Below are 22,393 nucleotides of genomic sequence, written 5' to 3' on the forward strand. Positions count from 1 at the left end.
TAAAACAAAGCTTTTATGTGACTGTTACTTGTCTCCACTTGCATTAGAAAGTGATTTATCTCACAAATAGCCACAACACGACTCTACAAAACTACATGATCACTATGGAAAAGACAAAGAACAACATAGGGGAGAAGTAGAAGACAGAAAGAAGAGAGAAGGAAAGAGCAAGAGGACAAGTGTAGATGAATCAGACAAGGTGCTAGCTATCTCTCTGGGTCAGATCGATCAGCAAATGAACGGACAGGTTACACCCTACTTTAGTGTGTGTGTGCGAGACCACTTCAACACTGCACTGCTGTGGTTGCAAATGAGATCTACTCACTAATAGAGGAAGTGCAAGACATGAACAAGAAAAGAAGATGTGGAAGCCAGAAAGAAAGATTTCAGGAAAGCAGAAAGTAATAGGAAGAGAATGAGTGTTATACAGAGCTAAGAAAGAAAAATGAAGACATGGGGGGGAAAGAAATCAGTGATAAAGCAGATGGGGAGGAAGGATTAGTGAGAAAGTTAGATAAATGAAGCAGGCAAGGTAGGAAAGGAAGAGTAAGGAGGGAGTGTATCCCTGAGACAGGCAGAGCATGGTGAAGGAGAAAGCTAAATCATGTGTACTGTATATGTGCATATGTATGCACAGTGACCAAAACTAGGATTAGAAGAAACACAGAGGGCAGCAGAGTCAGCAAGCTATAGAAAGAAAAGACAAAAAGAGAGGTGGAGGAGGTGAAGGCGAGGAAAAGAGGAGAGAAGGTGGTAAGGCAGAGCTGTGACTGATAACTTTGTTGTACTCAGGTTGCCTCAAGGGCAGACAAGACAGAGGGAAAGAAAAGTGAGGGAATGAGACATAAAGAAAGAAAACGCAGAAATTTACAGAGCAGCCAGAGGCAGGAGGGTTATAAGATGGAAGGTGAGCAAGAATGGAGAGAGAAGATAAAGAAAGAGAACTGCAGAGAGATAAATGGTCGAGGATGGATGGCAAGGAAACAAAGAACAATCCCTAGTAATACAGTCACAGAAAGAGAAAGGAGATGTAAGCGTGGCACATGGAGGAAAGGGAGACGAGGTGAAAATTAAAGACAGAGCAAGAATATGTTAAAAAAAAAGAAAGATAAAAGGTGAAATGAAGCAGTGCGCAACAGAAGTGTGTGTGAGCCTATTGACATTCAGCGTGCCATGAGTAAAGTAAGCTGTCTAAGCAGCAAGCATTAGAAAAGTACAGGGGTAAGCTGGTCGAGCCAGGACTGAGGTGCCCTGCTCATTCAACACCTGACGTTAGGCATTTCCAGGGAAAGACGCAGAGTAGACACATTTTAAAGCAGCATTTCACTTTTACCCGAGCAATTTCCCATTTTTATATGCATGCCTCCACAGGAACTCAGGAACAGTCAACTTCCAATGTCGACTGCCCTGGGGACTGGCTGTCACCACCGGCATTCGTGACTTCATCCCAACCCCCCTTCCCTCCCAACTCGGCAAACTTCTCCCAATGCAAGCAATCCCCACCCCCACCCGCCTACCCTTTTTTGTTTTTTAAACTGATAACACTCGACATAAGGAAATAACTATCTGTGGTAGCATTGCTTATCTTTCTTATTATATATATATATATATATTATATATAATTCTTAGGTTTGGTTTGAAGAAGGTACCAAGCTCCTTGTAGTTATTACAGCTCTCTAGAGCAATTCAAAACCACTTAAAATTTAAAGTTTAGAAAAGGTTCAGATCTTCTCCAATTGTTGCTTGTCAGGTGTCAACACTTCAAGAGGTTTTACTTACTAAAAGTATTCCTCCTGTTAATACAGGCATTTAAGAGATCCCTCTAAAGATGCTTTGTGTAAGTGATGGGGGATAAAAGCCACATTCCTCTATATGTGCAAAATTTATTCAAAACCTTTTGTGAAGACAATAAAAGAGTTCAACTTTCCAAATTAGTCACATTTTTTCTCTCCCAAAGTTTTAGTGTTTTTAATGGAGAACTTTCTGTCCACTGCAAGCAAACAGGGAGGAAAACACTGTCAAAGGAAATACACACAGGGAATGTTATACTGCTTTAACTTTGGAAAATATCCACTTGATTAAATAAATGCAGAGAGCTTACACATTGTTATCATTAAACTTTAACTACACGTTTGAATACATTTTTAAACAGAACAAGGACTGTAGATTTTGGCCGCCATCACTTCCATTGAAAGGGCTTTAATAAGACATCTCTTCCTAAAGCTGAGGATAAATGATTCATATCATTTGTCATATGGACACTTTACTATTGTCTTAAAACACACTGCACCTGTCTATTAAGTAGCAAACAGCTAAATCTCAATCAATTCAGTGATTGTAGCCTATTAAAGCCCCTATAAATGGGCACAAACTTGTCCTTCCACACACCTTATCAAATCAAACTGCATTTCTAGCCTGAACTAATAGCCCATTGGCGTAATGTTCCACCCAAACATCCTTTTCAAGAAGGAAATGCATGACATTAAGGAAGCAATAATACCTTTCATTGGAGCCTTACAAAATCCATATGCAATCTATTTCTATCATCTGAGAAGGCTACTGCTTTTTTCCTTCCTTCTCTTTAACAGTGAGAACATGTAGGAGCGTGAGATAAAATGTATCATCACTTTAAGTACTAGGGTTCTTTATCAAGCCATACTGAAGGGTTCAAAAATGGGACACTGTATCCTGTCTTAATATAGAGCTCACATTTTGGAAGCAGACCAAAGCAAAGCATGTAGTAGGGAGGAGAATGCAAAGTGGAACTGGAAACTCCTGTGCTTTGATAGCGATACTGCTTCAATATGCGATCTAGATATTAATCCCTTTTATAGTCTCACACAGTAAGAATAAAGATGGCACCAAATTAAAAATACTGAGCCAGCAATTTTAGCCAATCTGTAAAGTCAGCATTGCATATGGTTATGTCTGGTTGTTACTCAAAGTACTAAGTTGCATACATTATGTCACCATCCTGCAGCCGTTACTCCACTGCTCAAGTCTCCAGATCGCTCAATATAAAAATACACCATCTTTCTCCAGCGATGTTAGTGCGTCTGCGTCTGTCTGTCTCTGACTCATCTTCTGTCTCCTCTCTCTAGTCACTGCAGCTGTGACTGTTATCAACACTCCCTGTCACTCTCTGTATCTAGGGTACAGTTGCTATGACAACTATTATGCATGCCAATCAGTGCCAGTGACTCATCTCTATACATTATCGCATAGCTAGGTGAATTTAACGATTTATGTGCACAAATCATGAATTTTATTGGGAGTTGGGTTTTCTGCATGTCCGCATTAACAATAAGAACCTTGTATGTGTTATGCATTCCTCTGATCCTACCTACCTATGAGATCTACATTGTGCTTTACTTGAGTACTGCTGTAGAATCAAGACTGATAGGCTAGTGACCCATTTTGATTCCCTGTCCCACAGTCTTAAGAAGGTTGCTATGATATAACATGTCTAATCTGCTCTTACAGGTTTCTAGGTAACAGTTACTATGGAGACTGCCTGTGTTCAGTCCTTTGGGATGTTGTTGCTAGGCAATGTGCTGTAGTGTTGAAGAAGTACACAGAGCTGCTTGTATGCTTGCAAGTGGTACAGTAAGAAAGTATGTGATGCAGGGGCGTCAACTGTTTCTCTACCTGGCTTTTTTATGCCATGAAGCACCAAGTGGGCAATAGTGCAGAGTGGTACTCATTTAAGAGGAGGCCTTGGCCCACACAAGTATATGCATGTTCAGAATAGGCTCTCATTCCAGTTCTGTCTAGTCAGAGTAGGAGGAAGACAGGACACCAGACACAAAAACACACTTCAGACGTCTCTTATAAAACAATTTCTGACCAGGGAATGAGTCTAAAACCCATTTTGCATTTTTTTCCCCCCTGCTCTCCCTCCGTCTCTCTCCAGGTCTGTGGATAGCCAGGCGATCTACCATGCCTGTCCCCCCACCCCTCAATCCCTGCAGACAAAAACACCTGCCCCATACGCACCTTCACCAAGAACAAAGGGCAGAGCACTTGACCTTCCCCTCCCGTTTACCTCAGTCCATCCTTTCTCTGTCTCTTCTCCCTACTCTCTCTCCCTCATCTTTACCATCTTTATCCCGTCTCATCCACTGCGCCTGCCCCAGGACTACGAAAAGGACACTTCCCGACTCTGTCCCTTTCCCAGCGTTTCACTGGCTGACTCTGGTCACATGCTGCCTGCTGCCTTCTTTGATTGGAGCAGGGGAGACGTGGGGCGTAGTCTCTGCCTGTCCCTTCCACTGTGTGTGTCGAAACCTTTCAGAATCGCTCAGCACACTCTGCGCAGATAAGGGCCTCCTTTTCGTTCCTCCACATGTTGACCGGCGCACCGTTGAGCTGCGACTGGCTGACAACTTCATCACAGAAGTGGGCGGCAATGACTTTGTCAACATGACTGGCTTGGTTGATTTGACTTTGTCAAGAAACACCATCCACCTGATTCGACCAATGGCTTTTGCTGACCTCGAGAGTTTGCGCTCGTTGCACTTGGATGGTAAGCTCAAACTACTGCTAAGTCCATTCGGGGAAGTATTCAGATGTAGCAAGTTGATGAAAACACTGACTTCACTGACCTCAATGTGATATCTGTTTTCTGTGTGTAGGGAATCGCTTGACAACACTTGGACCAAGGGACCTTGCAGGCCTAGTCAATCTGCAACATCTGATTGTCAACAACAACCAGCTGATCAAAGTCTCTGCCCAGGCCTTTGATGACTTCTTGCTCACACTGGAAGACCTTGATCTTTCCTACAATAACCTCAGGAGGTGAGCTCATGTCTGTGTTTTGGTCAGCTGCACCATTTTGCTTTGTGCATTTACACAACCTGCTCTGTTAAGAAGAAACATGCTATAATATTCTAGAGTTTCCTGTGCTTAGGTCTCAGTCTCAAGTATGAGCTGCAGCCCTCCACTGCACACCAATCAAAACAACAAGACACAGTGGCAACAGCTTATATATTCTCACAAGAGTCAACCTAAAAGAAAAAAAAAGAAAGGTTGTTGCTGAGGCGAGGAGGAGAGGATCAACAGCTCCAGGAATTAAAAGTTTGATGAAGTCCTAATTTTCTTTGACAGTGATTTTGTTAATAATTGATGTGAGCATGGCTGAGCTCACACCTTTGTGTATGTGTGTACATCATTTAGCTTTTCTATGTATAGGGTTTAAAGTTTAGCATACTGTGGTAAACTCAAGTCTACCTAGGACACTGAGGCCTCTTACAGCATCACTACCTATTGTAACTTTGACAAAATACTGCATCAGAACAAAGATGACATTACCCATCAATCCCCAGTTCTTCTTAGGGTCCCACTATGTTGGTGAATAGGAACTGTGGCCTCTCTCTAACCTTCACCAAGCCATCAGGAATGAGTTCTAATGATACATACTTACATACATGCAATAGCTGTTTACTGAGTAGAGTCGATGCAAACTGAAATTTAAAGAAGTTTGCATCACACATTTATTTAAATCAACACTATACATTTAGTACATTCAGTTTAACAGAGGCAATGGATCATGTGATATGAGGACTCTTGCACACATTTTTACGTTAAGAATATTGTAAGAAAAGAGCACACACTGCAGTGAAGAACTACAGACGACTCACAGTGTAAGCCTAGCTACAACACTATGAATAAATAAAATCATTGCTTGATATTTATCCTATAGTTGGAGGAGGCTCACCCATCAGTTTTAACACACTAATTTGTCCAATATAGTTCTTAAGTGAATGTCTGCACAGAAAGCATACTAAATGACTACAAAATGGGTCACAGATGGGACTAGTAAAACAAAAAAGAAGAATTGAGGAGCGAAATGAGCATCTGCTGTTGTCTGTCATTGCCGTCACCATTAATTAGTCTTTGCTTATTCTTGTTTTCTGTATAGTAACCCACAAAAGTGCTCAGACTGCAGAGTGAACTTTGTGATCTGATAGTTGTACACTTGTTCTTTAATCACAAGATATGCTGTCAAAGCAATGAATCTGTCCTTTTTAAGATTCTCCTCACCTATACAATAAATGGCAAATCTCTGCACAAAGTACTAATTCAACTATTTAACTAAACTCACTAAAATCTAGAAAATAATTATCTGGTTTATTTCTACAGGGTACCATGGGAATCTATACAGAACATGGCCAGCCTGCACACTTTGAACCTGGATCATAACCTGATAGACCACATTGCAGAGGGAGTCTTTGGTGAGCTGTATAAGCTTGCAAGACTGGATATGACCTCCAACAGGCTCCGAACCCTGCCTCCTGATCCCCTCTTTGCAAGGTAGTTCTTCAGATTTATCTTTTATGTTTCTCTAAGTGGCTTAGTGAAAATATTCTGTTGCTAGAGCCAAGGTGTTGTTAAGAGTGCTGTGGCCCTGAAACACGGCAAATCAGATTCATTACAAACGTCCTACAACATGTTTATTCACAACGCCCACTATTTATTTGCAATATAATTATGGTTAAGTAAAGTAGGTATGTGCGACAATAAACTGTTGTCTTACCAGTCCACTTCCTGGAGCATGAGGCAGAAAGAATGGCATTAGATCCCTTTTTGTTCCGTTTTATCAGTAGAAACAAGACGTGTATCAGTGCATGGAAAAGAAAGCCATAGGTGCAAGTGGCTACAAGGTGAAAGAGAGACTTACAAGTATCTAGTATATACAGTATATATGCGCCATATACTTTTCCATTTAGTAATGGTGATGCAAGTAATGAGGTAGAAAAGAAAATCACACTCATTGCTAAAGTGCCAACTAAGCTCCAGTGACCTCAGAAATATCTCAGTCCAGTGAGACTGGACCTGACTGAGATCTGTGAGATTGTGTCTGCGAACTTACACTTTCACAAAGTTGTCTTGTGAATACGTCGTATGTTAAAGGGTATGACTGTTGTTGTACCATCAACCACAAACAGAGCTGTTATGCGCTTGTTCAAATCAGGCCTTCAAGCTGTTGAGACCAATTTAAAATTGAAGGTTAAATCATCATGTCAACTATACTTTTATGGACTACTCTTTCTTTACTCCAATATTCACTCGACAAGTCTGCCTTTTTTTTTTTTAAACTTTAGATAACTTTCTCTTCTTTCAATGTTTTTTTTTTCTTATTACAGATCACACACAAAAGTGAGCACAGAGCTTTACAAAACAGCATCTTTTAAATTTACCCACCTGTGCTTTTATTATCGCCTATGCATTTAACCATAAGAGAATACGCGCAACAGCCGTTCACTGCCTCTTGTATTCTTCAACATTTTCCTCAATGTTTATTCTTCTATTACCAACTGTTCCAATTCTCACTGGATGCATGCTGTTATCATTATGCCCTATCAAAAATATCCAACTTTTAAAAAGTTGCCAAGTCTTGCTAAGTACAGAACACTACTTTATCCATACAATCTTGCTATTGTTTACAACATATTGGTCTTGTCAGAACAATATGCCTTACTCGAGACAATACATTAACAGCCCTTTTAGTTATAGGGGAAAGTGGAGGAGTGGTACACTGTCTTTTAGAGCATCTTCCAGAAACCTTAAGAAAAAGAAATTCTGGTTCCAATGTTTGTAAATTATTCCAGTGTCAATTTACACTAGTAGCAAAAAGCTTGGAAGAGCACTTCTGTTAAGTATTGCTCCTAGCTATCTTTGTAACAGCTTCGCTCAGTTTAAGCAGGAAACACTTGAAAACATGCCGATGTTCTTTCTTTGTTTAATTATATATTAGAGACTTTTACTGTATATTTTTACTGCTAATCAAGCATAAAATATAGCATTCACAAACAGTCTTATACCAGTTATAACAATATGAGCAAATGATTTCTGATTTCCTGTCTACCGTTATCTTCAGGTCCCAGACAGGTGCAATAAGTCCCACCCCCTACAATGCTGTCATCAGCCTAAATTTTGGGGGCAACCCACTGCACTGCAATTGTGAACTGCTGTGGTTACGGCGGCTTATCCGTGGAGATGACATGGAGACCTGTGCCACACCTACTCACCTGGCTGGAAGGTAAAAAATCAACTTGTAACTGTATATTTGTCCAGATCATTAAATCTACAACTGTTCATTCTCAACATCAGACCTCTTAAATGTCAGATGGTGCACATACAAGGACTGGAGAGGAAAATTGGCATCTTTTGTTATCTGTCACCATCAGTTACTCTTTGCATAAGTCCTGTTTTATGCAGGGTTGAGTGGGAAATTTTTCAGGCTGTTGTGTTATTGAACTCATTGGACTTTACCCATAAACTGACAGACAAGGGTACATAGATCTTCAGGTTAATGTACTACGTTTATCTGCCAAAAACACCCCAGAGAGATGAAACAAGACCAAGTCTTGTGCTTAGCCAAAAAGGTGATTCTGCACTTTCTCTCATACACACACCGACTTCATCCTTCTTCCTTATCTTTGTCTCCCAGATATTTCTGGTCAATCCCGGAGGAGGAGTTTACTTGTGAACCACCTCTCATCACCCGTCACACTCACAAGCTGTGGGTGTTGGAGGGCCAGAGAGCCACATTAAAGTGCCGTGCCATTGGCGACCCGGAGCCAGTAGTCCACTGGGTTTCACCAGATGACCGCATCATTGCGAACTCATCCCGAACCAGTTCCTTCAGCAATGGAACCTTGGATATCTTAGTAACAGTTGCCCGGGATGATGGAGCGTACACATGTATTGCAATAAATGCAGCAGGGGAAGCAACTGCCACGGTCGACCTGAAAATAATCCCCCTGCCTCATCGGGGTGGTTCAGGTGGAAACACAGGGAATAACAATGTGAACACTAAGAACAACAGGAACGTGACAAATGGGATTTTACGGACTGATCCAGGCTCCTCGGATATCAGCACAGGAAAAAATGGAGGGATTAACAATGGCATAGGACATGGAGGTGACATGGAAGATGGGAGAAGAGGTGGAGCGGAGGACGATGAAGGTGACAATGTCAGGGCTTCTGAAGGAGAGAGGGCAGATGGAGGGAGTCTGGAGGACGACGAGGTGGACGATGATGAAGGGAGGATGGTTGGAGTACAAGGAGTTACAGCAACCTCGGCTCAGGTCAAATGGGATTTGGGGCATTTGTCTACAGCATACGTTGTCTGGATGTATCAGATACAGTACAACTGCACTGCGGACGAGACGCTCATCTACAGGTCAGTTTAACTTTTGCTATATAAAACGTTATGCGAACAATAGGGGCCAGTATGCATGTGATACATGACCTTTACAGTAGCTCAAATGACAGGGAACTGCCTTCATTTTAAAACTTTTCTATATGCAAGCACAATCATTTTCACTGTCAGTGCCGGCCATCTTGATGCATTACTTGTTCTTGCAAAAAACTCTTAAATATTTATCCATTACACAACATTTTACAGTAGTGCAATTGTTCACCTAGTACATGTATGGATGGATAGCTGAAGGGAAGTCTGAATTGAGGGGTCATCTGTCTCCCAATTCAGACTGAGGGCAAAGGTAGTTAATAATTTATCAATCATTACAGTGTGACATGAAGACCCCACAAGTGGATCGTCAGTCTCTCTGAATAAGAGTAGAAACTTAAGGAATATAAAGAGAGAACTATCTAGGATTTGTGACTATTCCATGCAAGATTTGTCCACAGCAACATGTAGAAACATAGGCATGAGCCAGTATTAATGGACAGGGCTGAGACAGTGACAAAGGATCTTGATGGAATTTTAATATTTAAACCTTTAGTAAATCACACAATTTGCATTTCAAATTAGATACTTTTCCACTTCAATGCCAATGGTTGCTCATACTGACCTCAGCACCAAAAAAGGGAACTGAAACATCAAGACTAGTCACATCACAAATTATTAATTAATTATTATTTAAAAAAAATACAAATATGTTTTCAGTATAGGACAATTTTGAAAAAACCTTGGGAAAGATGTAAAACTAGAGCCATAGGTCTAGTAAAACAAGTTCTACAATGTTAAACAGTAACAAAATATAGTATAAAAAAAGTAATAACAAATCAAATGTAACATCAACAGAAACATGGCCAAAGATCAGTTTAAAGAAACAGGAGGAAGGAAATAAACATGAAGAAATAATATGGAGAGATTTTTCCCTGCTATAATTACTTGTGTAATACTACTGCACATCACATGAATTATGCCTACATGCATAACAGCTTTACCGTCTCTGTATTTAGAACCATAGAATGATGAAACATTTATTTCATTTTGTAAGGCAGCAACCACCATACACTAAATCATTTAAATAGTTTGAATGGATCGCAATAAGACAAGGAATGACGGTGTTGATCAAGGAACACCATCATGGCACAATTTTATTTATGTACATGTAACTTATTAAAAGGATGGTACTATGTTATATGTTATGTTCAGAAGTGCTGAAAGGAGCTAATCAATAAAAGAAGGGAGCAGCAGGAAAGACAGGCACATATAAGGATGATTGGATATGTGAGTGCATCCCAAATTATGCAACTGATCATTCCAGGTCAAGGGAGCTCACTTCTTGAGCACCCTTAACTTGTAAATCATTCCAGTCCTCCCAGCTTAAAGCACATCTCAAAGCTCTTATTTTTGCTGAGGAGTTAGGAGCTACAAGACCATCCTTCATGAAAGTCTTTTACTGCACAGATGTAGGATTGGGGTGGGTCAGAAAGGAAAAGGAGCAAGTGTAAAGAGAGACTGTGGAAGCATTAAAATTCATCACCGATTCACATCATAATTGAGTAAGAGAAAGCACAAAAGAAATATACATGGGTTTAAAAACATGTTGGGAGGACCAATGTCATGAAAAAGAAGAGTCCATCGAGATTTGGGAAAATAGACAGATAAAAAGAAACAAGAAATAATGCCACAAGAGAGTGAGGAGGAGAGAAAATGGAGACAAGGCGACAAGGTGAAAGCCCTGCAGTAGAGCTATCCACTGATAGGTGTCTCATTGGAATGGCACAAAACAGAAGAGTGCAGATTCTGCGCAGTCCCATGATGCATTTGTGGCAATTACACGTGGAGAACTAATTAAATGATTGGATTGAATGAACTGAATAAGATTTCAGCTCCCTAGCTGATCAGCTGCACTAATTCCTCTACGGAAAGTATTCTAATAAGGAAGCTAGCTTGCTACTCAGTGCTATAAAGTAAAGGTGCATTATGTCTATTTACACAGGTGCAATGCAAAAATGTACAGATTCACAGATGTAACCTTTTAATAACTTTGAAACAAAAATTGAATACTGAGCATGATGTCAGAGCAACGTGGTGATGGTTCAGCTGAAATTCTTCAAGTAGGGAGTAAGGGATCTCAAGTTTGGCTAAATTCTAAACAAATCACACCAATAAAACAGAGGGAGAGAGATAAACTCACAACAAAATTGAAAACAGAAGGAGAAGGTTTAAAGACAAGAAGTCTGATGGTTTAATGGAAGGAACTGGAAAAGTCCATCTCTCAGGACAGATAGAAGCAATAAAATGGGCAGCATTTGAAAAGAAGCACACCACAATTGAGGGGATTTCCAGTATAGATTTCTACCATGTTATGGGTGTGCTGGTGCCAACCACAATATCAGTCTAGCATGTCTGAGAAAAGTCGAAGTCAGCCAAAGGGAGCCCGGCTTATGAATTCAAAAATAAAAAATGGGAGAGTAAGATTTCATGTTTTCTATTAAGGATATGTGTTTATATTTTGTTGTTGTGGCTGTATGTCTGCTTTGGCAGGTGGAGAAAACCCAAAAGCCCAACTCATCTCAGCTGAGGTAGGGGAGGGACACAGACAGGAAAAACTGAGGATTTAAGAAGGGAAGGCAAGGACAGAGAGATTGGAAAAATAGCAAGTCAGTAGTAAATGACAAAAAAGATGCTACATTGCGAGACAGTGGTATACACACAGTTTACCACATATTTAAATAATAGAAAGCAGAACACATTGTGTAGCTGCCAGATACAATCATCTTTAAAGGTCAGTCACATGCTAACAACACCAGCCTCCATTTTAGCATTGCTTGTCTAATTCTGTGACCGTGCCAGGTGGGATGTCATCCAGTGGGCACCGTTCACCCTGTCAGCCTCAACTCCCCTGACACCATCTACTAACCTGGGGCTTTGCCACAGTTTTACAGTTTTTTGTTGTTTTCCTCCTCACGTATCAGATTTAAGATGTTTTTCAGACATTCTGAAGTCCAGAAATAGAATGACCAAGGATTTCCTACAATTGCAAGTTAAATCTGGGCAATTATAAAACTGACACTTACACTTTGGTAAAGCCTACCTGAAGGACGAAGAACAGGAGAAAGAATGTCCCTCTATGTTAATGAGGTAGTATTTGTGAAATGACCTCTGTGCTACCATCTGTTAGAAATGTTCGTGTCTTTTCAGTGAGATTTTTAGTTCCATAAAAAAAAAAAAAAAAAAAAAATCCCTTTCACAGGGCTCAGTTTCATTTTAAACTACTATATAGCATATGCTGGCCTTACAAAGCACGCAAAATTGTGAAGCTGGTAATATTAGGTTTCTTGTTGAGGCTGTTTCAGAAACCTGTACATTTTTTGGAAGGTATTGTACTGAATAATACTCTAAATTGCTATGATTTTGTCTGCTCTACATACAAAGATAGACAAGACCACAAGGTACAGCCATAGATTTCAATGATCATCTCTGCCAGTCATGTAATACTGGCAAGAAGTGAACATCACTCAAAGCTTCACAACAATATTTATTGCAGGTCTGTTTTATTGGAATTGCATTGCTCTGTACAGTACAGTGTCACTGAGTACAAACCATGTGTGTATACTGAAACTGAAATACATTATTAACTAGCTCTGCATTATATAAGGCACAGTTGTGACTGTTTTTGTGTACTGTAATGAAGGTACATCTCTTTTTAAACAAAGGCGATCTGTTGGAATAGAAGTTTCAATTCTTAATGAAACATTGCAACATAAGGGATGTCACTGGAGGCATCTGAATGATACTTGTATACACTGAAGCCAAAAGTTCCTTTAGTTCAGAAGTCTTCTAAATGTGCAGGCAGCAGTGTAAGGGCTTTGACAAGTTCCACAATTTCACTCCAGTCACAACAGGATCCACCTTCCTGCTGGGCACTAAAAGTGCCATGTATGGCACAGAATTTAATGGGACCAGAAATGATCACAGGGACAGAAGGAGGAGGAAGTTGTCGAAAGAATCATGCAGAGTATAAGAAATAGTAAGAATAAAGAAAGTAGAGTCTCAGGAAAAGGGTGCATAGTTAAAAAGGACAGGTCAAGTGTTTGACAGCCATAGGAAAGGAGCGTGCTGAGAAATGGGCAGATTAGAGCATGGGCAATTAGTCACAAAGGAAGAGAAAAATGAAAGAATTAGGACCTTAACATTAAGTGTATGGCAATATGCTAATTATACTGAGTATTGGACTAATATCTGGCACAGAGTGCTGAACTGATCTCAAAATATATTCAAAATTATGTGGTACATTATGTGAACTACTATCCCGCACCGAGGAAGTGAAACATTGAAAAATGATTTCAGTTGTTACCATGTTCCATATGGCTCTTTGTATTGTAGGATATCACACTGCTTGGGAAACTGACATCAGCATCCTATTTTTGTCCCTTGTAAGCCTGGTAGTCAATGCAAGAAACCATACGAGAAACAAGATAAGTGCATTTGCTGAGGCAGGGATAGATAAGGATGTAAGGAGAGATGTGCGTAAGGCAGGGAAGGGGACATGGGGAGACAAAAAATTGAGAGAGACGATAGATGAGGAAAAAAAAAAAAAGAAAGAACCTAGTAGGACAAAGGCTGGAAGAAGAGAAGGAACCAAACCGGGTTGAGAGTTGTATGGTGAAGACGTAATTAAGCGTTAAACTACTGTGTCAATTCATGTGTCAACCCACATCAGAGACTGAGGAAGAAAAACAAGAATGGATCATCACTCAATACATATGTCAACTTATATTATACTGTAAGGTCAGAATAGAAGTGGGCAAGGAAGCTGCAGAGGGATTGAGTGAGATTCCTACTATGTTTTATCATGTGGTTAAAATAATAAAGAGAAGTTGTGCAGGATTGGAAGGGAGGTTATTTAAAGGACTGGGAATGAGAGAAAACAACTGAATCAGGCATCATTGGAAAATGAGGCCAAAAGAGGGTGAGACAAGTAAGATAGGATAGATTAAGGAAAGCAAAAAAAAAAAAAAAAAAAAAAAAGCCAAAATCCAAAGGGGCGAGACAAAAAAAAAAAAAAAAAGATTGACAGAAAGACAGATCAAGGAAAACAGTACAAGTGATCACACTAAATTGAGAGAGACAGCCATCGAGACAGTAAACAGTCCAAAGGAAAAAAAAAAAAAATCAAGACCAAAAATGGAGAAAAGGGTAAAAGAAGAAAAGACATGACATGGGAAGAAAAGGAAACGAGGGCAGTATAGATGTCAGCTAGAAGAAGAGATAATTGCTTTGTTGTTGCTCCTCATCTTTCCTCCTCTCTCCCTCCCTCTGTCTCTTGCTCACTCTGCCAAATACTGTCTGATGTCAGACCACCATGCATCTAGGGGGGGGGGGGAATAGGAAAATGAGGCAGCAAGAGAATAAGCAACGAAGAGGGAGAGGGATGGCATGAGGAGAAGAGAATAAGATTCTACCACTCCTTTGTCCCTATGCTATCACTCCCCCAGTACTAATAATTACTCGTTTCTGTGTCACCAGCTTGAACAAAGCACCCCCTCGTCTTTTACTTTATCCCTGCATCTGTGTGTGCACATGCCTTTGCCAGGGACCATAATTAGAAACACAGAGACAGACACACACATTCTAGGTATGTTAGGTGACGAAGCACAGAGCTGATATATAAAAATACAAGGGTAGTAACACCTCCATATGCGACAAAACCAGTTGAATCAATCAGAATACACCTTGTATTCCTGAATTTACAGCGTCTCAAGTGCACTGAGAGTTTGGGTGAATATCATCTCATGTAGCTGAGGATGCACCACAGAGCTGCATATTTGCATGTTTATGTGACAATATGCATGTAAATGTGGTTACATATGCATCATCACTGAGTAGTAGCAAATCAGTATATCAAAGATGCATGACTTTTGTTAATGCATCTACGCCCTACATGTCTATTTCAGTGAATTAGCTCGCTTATTTTTGATGCTGCCAGTGCGACAAAAACAACTACACAGGTGAATCACAATCTCATACGAGAGGGAGGCGTAGTGGGATGGAGGTGAACAGTGGTGATAGGATGTAGAGGAAAAATGGGAACATTGGAAATATAAGATGAGGGCAAATGGAGAGGTGGCAGGGGAAAGGATAAGGAAGGAAGGGATGAGGTGAAGAGTAGAGCAGAGGTAGCTAAAGGGGAAATGGAGAGGAGGGAAGACGAGGAGAGGAAGACAACAGGAGAAGTGACCTTGGATGCTAAATAATGGTACACTGATACAGCTGTGGCTAATAGAGATGTAGTACGGTTACTGCAAAAAAGAGCAGCTGGGAGGTCAGGTAGAGTCCGGTGGGACTGATTGGCGGAAATACAGAAGAGCTAAAAGAGACAGAGGGATACAAAGAAGCAGAAGAGATGTGCAGAGAGCATAGACACAACTAGAATGTAAGTCAGGAGGAACCACTGGAGGTTTATGTAAAGGGAAAAGGAAGCATGGGTGATTACAAAGCAAAGAAAAGGGAAAAGAATATTGAGAGATAAAAGGGAGCGGCTGATCAGCCAAAAGAAGGAAATCTGTTCTGTTCAAAAGATGGATGGAATAGGAATAAGGAGCATAGACTGGGTGACAATGGAAAATGAGCTGGAAAGGAGGATAGAGGGAACGCTGGAGGACAGAGCGAATAAAGGACAAGCTATTGAATGTTGGGATTAGAAAAATAACGATTCACTGAAGGTGTGTGTGTGTATGTGAGTCATGGTCACACAAAGGAGGACCGCTTTACTAGTTGATGCTGTGTCCCAGTTTATCATGCATAGTAAAGACTTCAAAAAAGCATTCAGTTGTTTTATGTTAATCCATCTGTATACAAAAATCCATTTGGTGCAAGATAATTCATTATGCAACTATATAGTATAACAGGAAGCAAAGATGGAAAATGGAATCAGTATAAGATTAGTCTATAAGACTGTGGCAGTAGAGTTTTTATCCCAGCACTGAATCTAATAAAGCAGGCAATTGACAATATTAATCAAATGGAAAAACAGAAAACGCAGGAGTAACAGTCAACAAAGCTGTGAATTAAAGTAACGTAAGGCACCTTTAAATACACCCTATGTTACAAAGAATCAGCCAAGTACAGTAACGGTCAGTCTGGGATGACCTCGTTTGTCCATAATATTTCTCCAGACCAAAATATGACCCCTTGCCTTTTATTAACAAAAAAGATGCAGCATTAGTGTGATACTTCTTTCATATTTCTTCAGGGAAATCTGATTCAGCACCCTACTACTTTTACTACTGCACTTTACAGGGGTAAGTCACAAAGACAGGCGTCCATTTTAGGTGTTCTTTCCTGAGACATTTTGTTGAAAGGCTTTGGTTTGATTTCAGTTCTTACTCTTTGCAGTGGAGACATAAGAGTACTTATACTGTCTCCATATTGCTACTTTATTTCTCAATTATAGTTATTGCTCTAAAGCTTTAGGCCCTGCAATATAGTCATTGTCATCTCACAGAACAGTAAGACATACTGAAGATGTGAAGTTCTTTGAGTTGAAGACATTCAAACTAAATATTCTTTCAAAAGACATTGAATGAATACCAGTATTGTCTAGCAAGGGACATGAAGCCCAATTGACTTAAGCATACCTTCTTTTTAAGTCATGCAACTCTTACACTGGATTGCTTTTTTTTTTTTTTTTTTTGGTTTTTATGCTTGTTCGGGAAGGCTATGAGCCAATTTTTATGTTAGTGTTTGCTCTTCAAGAGACAGTGAATCTGGAAAACAAGGCCATGGAAGTTGGGTGGTCACAAAAACTGTGTATTTAATGTGTGGATATTGCATGAAGAGATGCTCTCACTCCAAGTACTGCACTACTGACTAAAATAATGAGCCTTTGCCATGGTAACACACACCTGGTCCCCAAGTTGCTCCAGCGTGAGAATGAGTTAATTGGCTAATTTGTGACAGTGTGGAAAAGCAATCTACACCAACCTAATGACCACTGGATAAGGCTGATTTTAATGAGACTGCCCCGTTCATATCATATTGGGACTTTGAGTGTCAGACAGTACATCATTTCTTAACATAGAGCTTCAGCTGCATTTCTTTGCCAGTCCTTGATTTTCTGATGTCTAAGTGATTTATTGTCATTCATTCTTCTTTTATAATTATTATGAATCTTAAACTATATCTCCACAGTGGTTGAAATTTAAAGTATTTGTTCAGCAACTTTGAGTTTTTGTTTTTACCTCTAACAATTTCGCAAAGCAAAATTGGGTCAATATTCCTACCTTACTGCACTGCATCCAAAATCTACTGTTCTGCCCAGAAGTCTGCCTTAAATAGGATCTAGCTAACTGAGAATTCATTCCATCATTTCTGTACCACAAATAAATGTATATCTGTAGCAATAATCAACTGAACATATTTAATTTGTTCAATTTAGCTTATGTAATAGCAGCTAATATGCGCAATACAAAAAAAAATATATATATCTAAATTGCCTTCGTTAGTCTCTCCATTTTGAATGCATAATAAGCTGGATAAGGTTAGGGGGTCTTCTGCAGTGGCTCCCCCAGTGTCTGAGATGGCATTTATAGGATCCAGCTCAAGTCTGAGGGGAGCTGCAGTGTTCGCAACAGACGACACAAACAAGCCCTTTGTTGTAGCATTAAAGGGAGAGAAGAGAGGGAACTGGAGAGCATCAAATTCAGTTGAGGAAAGATGAAAATCAGACAAAATATTCATAATAGCAACAACAGAAAAAACACACAAACGTACACTTGCCCACACAAAAGCGGGTTGAACAGCAGAGAGCAAAGTCATACCCATTAGCAACAGACACTTCAGCTGCGCTCTAGTCTCCCACACACAGACACTTTATTCTAGCATGTCACATACGTACACAAACCAGCTGACATCAAAGAGACTTTCATTCTCATATGAAGACCAAGACAAACATACAACTGTGAACGAGGCACACACCCTTATTAAAACCTGTGCCCCTCTCATCACTACCTCTCGTCATTGTTTTTTTTTTCCCCCCTCTCAGTCACTCGATTGTTCAGCTCTCCCCAAACACTTAAAATGAGGACACATTCGGAGCACTTCTCTCGTTATTATCCCACGCAAGCACTCATTTATTACAAACACACACAGAGAAACACATTAGCAAACAAAAGACAAAAAAAAAAGAAAAAAAAATTAGTGATGACAATACATCACATTTGCTGCATTCCTTTAATCAAGACCACAAAACGTCTTAGTTTCTTAGTTCTACTGTAACGCTAGCTTCTCACCGTTCCATTTAAAATGGTCTCTTATTTCAAATGTGAGGCTCCACTAAAGGGTTTGACGTTTGCTTCTTGCATGGATTCAAGCACAAGCATGCACACATACACACACCCGTGCACTGCAAATGAGCAGACAGAGTTCTCTTTTCATGTTCCCTGGGCACGCTCTCCATCAATAGCCTCATTTTCCCTCTTTCCCCTACTGCAGTATCCACTCCTGCACCGTTTCTAGCCATCCTTTCACGCCTGCTTTCCTATGCTTCCTGTCCAATATTCAGCGCTTTCTTCTCTATGTCCCACAATTGTCAGAATATTTGCTTCAAATGAATGCACATATTTTGCATTTCATTACAAATCTTGGACATAGTATGCTTGTCTATTTAACTAACTTCTACTTCTTATATTTTGTCTCTTTTTAGAATTCTCCCTTCGACTAGTGACCGTTTCCTCTTGAAGAACCTAGTTTCTGGTGTGGACTACAACCTGTGTGTGTTGGCCATTTTTGATGATACAATCACATCATTAGCTGCAACAAAAGTCCTCGGCTGCACAACATTCTCCACCAAGGATGTTTATCCAGCATGCCGTTCTCTCCAAGCCCACTTCCTGGGCGGTACACTCACCATATTGGTCGGTGGCGTTGTTGTGGTCACCCTACTTGTTTTTACTGTAGCACTCATGGTTCGGCACCGTGTTTGCAATCATGGTGACCACATTATGTGTCACAATGGCAATACTGAGGCAGGAGGTGGGGCTTGCTGTCAAGGTGGAGGTGTAGGGAGCAGTGACAAAGGGGGAAATGGTAACTACCAATCAAATGGTTCTGGGGACATGATGATGGTGGTTCTGCCCAATGGTTTGCCTTCCAAAAGAGGAGCGGAGAAAGACAATGAGAAAGACAAGGACAAGGAGAAGGAGGCAGCTCAATCTGTCTCATCTCTGCCCCCAAAACTCCCTCCAAAGCCCAGGCCTAAACCCAAAGTCAGCCTGGAGCAGTTTCTTTCAGCTGGGGGGTTAGTTTCCACGACAACAGGGTCAGGCGGTGAGATGGCATTGGTGGTTAGGCAAAGGAAGCTGGAGAAGGTGCCACCATACACCCCTGAAAGTGACAGAACTCCCCTCTACTACTCCCCTTCCCCTCCATCCACCCTGCCCCGTCAGTCACGCTCCAGAGACCGCCCAAAACCTCGTCTGGAGAGAGAGCTGACCAATCGTGCCAGTTTCTCTCTGGCGGCACCCGTGAGAGACTCAGAGCTGTTGGACTGGAGAATCACTCCCAGAGGCAGGGACAAATGGAACTCCTCACAGGCTTATCAGAGCCCTGTATCTCCTCTAAGTCCTGCCTGCGGGACAGTTAGCAAACGGCGGCACTCGCTGGACATGGGTTCCTCTGTTGCCCTTGCAACTGATGCAGCAGCCACTGTTGCCAAGCGCTACGGTGCTGTTAGTTATGCCAAGCGGCTGAGTGTGATCTGGACAAGGCGGAGCCAGTCGCTTCATGGAATGCTGGTGCAGTGCGCCTCAACAACAAGCACATCTTCAACAACCAGCGATGAGTGTGAAAGTGGTGGAGGGTTCGGAGCACGCTGTGAGTTCCAACGTGGATACATCCATGCTTATAACACAACTAATTCCAACTCCAACACTGGGATCACTACTGGGAAAGCAAGCAGTATAAAAGACAAGGGCAGAGAAAAAGGCAAGGATGGAAGGAGTGGTGAAGAAATGGAAGAAAGCATTGTGTAGGAGTAGTAGAGCAGACTAAAAAAAAAAGTTATGAGGGATAAAGGGTTCTGTAAAAGAGCAGTTTGAATAGGATCATGATTTGAGGAGGACTTGGAGGTAGACGTGTAGGAGAAATTGTAAGAAATGATTGCAGATGAGGAAGCAGAAGTTCAGAGGGAAGGAGAACAGTCAAAGAGACTCACATGTGTAACTCCTTTATTTGCCAAGAAATAAGTCGAGAGGAAAGTGTACCTGGACGTGAGAAGAAATTTTTTAAGAGGCTCTAAAGCTGACGTGAAGAGTGATGGGTGGAGAAATAAGTGGGGAGAGAGAACTGAAGACAGGAAGAAGAGCCCAAGTTAGATAGGTAACAATTAACTTAACAAAATAGAAAATATAGTAATAAAAAACAAGACTCAGACTAGACAAAGAGTGGCTGCTCTAAGAACAGACAAAGTAAGTGGTATATATAGTCAAAGTGAGACAGAGATGGATCAAAAAGGGGAAAACATCACTAGAGCAAAGGAACAAAGGTTATATAGCACAGGCAGAGATGGCGTAAGCCCAGCGTGGATCTCAGTAAAGCCTAAACACTAATAGTACCACTCTCCTGCTAACATTTCAACTCTCCAGGTCCCCAGCCCCCACAACACCAGGGGGGTTTACACTGGATCAAATACAAAAACACAGCCAGTAATACTGGAGAAAAACACAGACAAAAATGCAAACGTAAAAAGATTTGGGTGACATCGCCTCTGCTTGTTTGGTAGTTGTTTTTATTTTCTTTTGACTCAGACACCGACGGCCATTGAAACTCTTTTTCCAAAACATAATGAATGTGACTTTTATGTGTCCTCTGTGGCTGGACAATGATTTTTGGCTTGCTGTGCCTGCGGATTATGGGAGCATAAATACAGAGCTGGGTACATTGGACATGATCAATCGATACTGGATGGAAAGAGCAAGTGGAGCAGAGACAATATTAAAAAAAATACATTGGGATTACAATGGAGTCAATGTGGATTATTAAATAGAAGAGACGGGGGTTTCTGATGGAACGTGTGCACGTGTGCGTTTCTGAAAAGCACAATGTTATTGGATGCCAGATGATTATTGACCAAACAAATGAATAATGCTAATGGATGCATAGGTGTGCATGCATTAATGAATCAGGGATAGGTTGTGTGTACAGATGTGGCTAGAAGAGTTGGGATCCTTGCACCTAAAAAAAAAAACAGTACACTGAATTTTAAAAATAAGTTAAAACTATCAAACAGATTATTTAACTATTTATTTAGATTTAAATTAGGACTCATAACAAGCCACTTTAGAACAGTTTTCTTATCCATTCCTGGTGTTTCTAGATGCATGTTTGGGGTCATTCTATTGGATGACCCATTGCCAGCAATTGAGACAGATATCTCTGGCACTGGGCAGTGTGGTTCCCTCCAGGATGCCTTGATAGTCAGACTGTATTGTTTCATGCACATATTCAAAGCACCCTGTGCCAGATGCAGCAAAGCAAACCCATAACTGAGCTTCTCTCATGCTTTCAGTGGGGATGCAGTTTAATTTATTTATTTTTTAACAATAGATATGAAAATAAAAATAGATGAAAAAGGGTAAGGGTACCAACACTTATAGCCATGTCTGTCTATGTGCCTCTGTGTGTATTTGTGTACACGCGTTTATGAGGCATGTATGTTTGTGAGGGGTAAAAGGTTGCGGCTTTCTGAACATGCTGTAAAAGAAATAAATCTAAAACATAAGATAAAATTATTTTAACATCTGCCCATAGTCAAGTAAAACAGGTATTTAGAGACCAGAAAAAAAGAACTATTTCCAGAAATGTAGCATGGTCAGAAAGCAATTTATTTTAAATGGAATCAAAGTTTCAAGTAAGTTTTTTTTCTGACTTCAGACTAATTTGTACCACATGGATTTACTTTAAAATAAGACGGCGAATGTTTTCAGAAAGTAGCTTTTTTTTTTTTTTTAAATGACAGGACCAATATGGAAGCCACTAACATTATAAACTCTTCATCTGAAGACTTTGAAAGACTGGGACAACTGATCCACTGGCACAGATCACAAAGACTCTTAAAAACTTCTATCAAAGAGGAAAAAAAAAAAAATCAAAAGAGAAAACTTGAAAGTACATATATATAGTATATAT

At 40.5% G+C, this 22,393-nt stretch overlaps 2 protein-coding genes across 3 annotated transcripts in view; one reads left to right on the plus strand and one right to left on the minus strand.

The window, feature by feature from the left end:
* pcxb (pyruvate carboxylase b) overlaps positions 1-22,393 on the minus strand; it is a 224,576-nt gene that overhangs the window by 80,655 nt on the left and 121,528 nt on the right. The window lies entirely within an intron of this gene.
* On the plus strand, positions 3,940-21,513 carry LOC113157887 (leucine-rich repeat and fibronectin type-III domain-containing protein 4). The gene is made up of 6 exons (XM_026353537.1): positions 3,940-4,525; positions 4,635-4,797; positions 6,142-6,312; positions 7,880-8,041; positions 8,453-9,187; positions 18,912-21,513. Exons 1-6 carry the CDS (start codon positions 3,940-3,942, stop codon positions 20,236-20,238), a joined length of 3,144 nt encoding a protein of 1,047 aa, XP_026209322.1. The 3' UTR covers positions 20,239-21,513.

The sequence above is a fragment of the Anabas testudineus genome, chromosome 18 (assembly GCF_900324465.2).
Source record: "Anabas testudineus chromosome 18, fAnaTes1.2, whole genome shotgun sequence".
NCBI classification, from domain to species: Eukaryota; Metazoa; Chordata; class Actinopteri; order Anabantiformes; family Anabantidae; genus Anabas; species Anabas testudineus.

Coding starts and splice junctions, on each gene's coding strand:
- LOC113157887 (XM_026353537.1), top strand. CDS start 3,940: ATGCCTGTCCCCCCACCCCTCAATCCCTGCAGACAAAAACACCTGCCC. Junction 4,798..6,141: donor TCCTACAATAACCTCAGGAG/GTGAGCTCATGT, acceptor TTATTTCTACAG/GGTACCATGGGAATCTATAC. Junction 9,188..18,911: donor GACGAGACGCTCATCTACAG/GTCAGTTTAACT, acceptor GTCTCTTTTTAG/AATTCTCCCTTCGACTAGTG.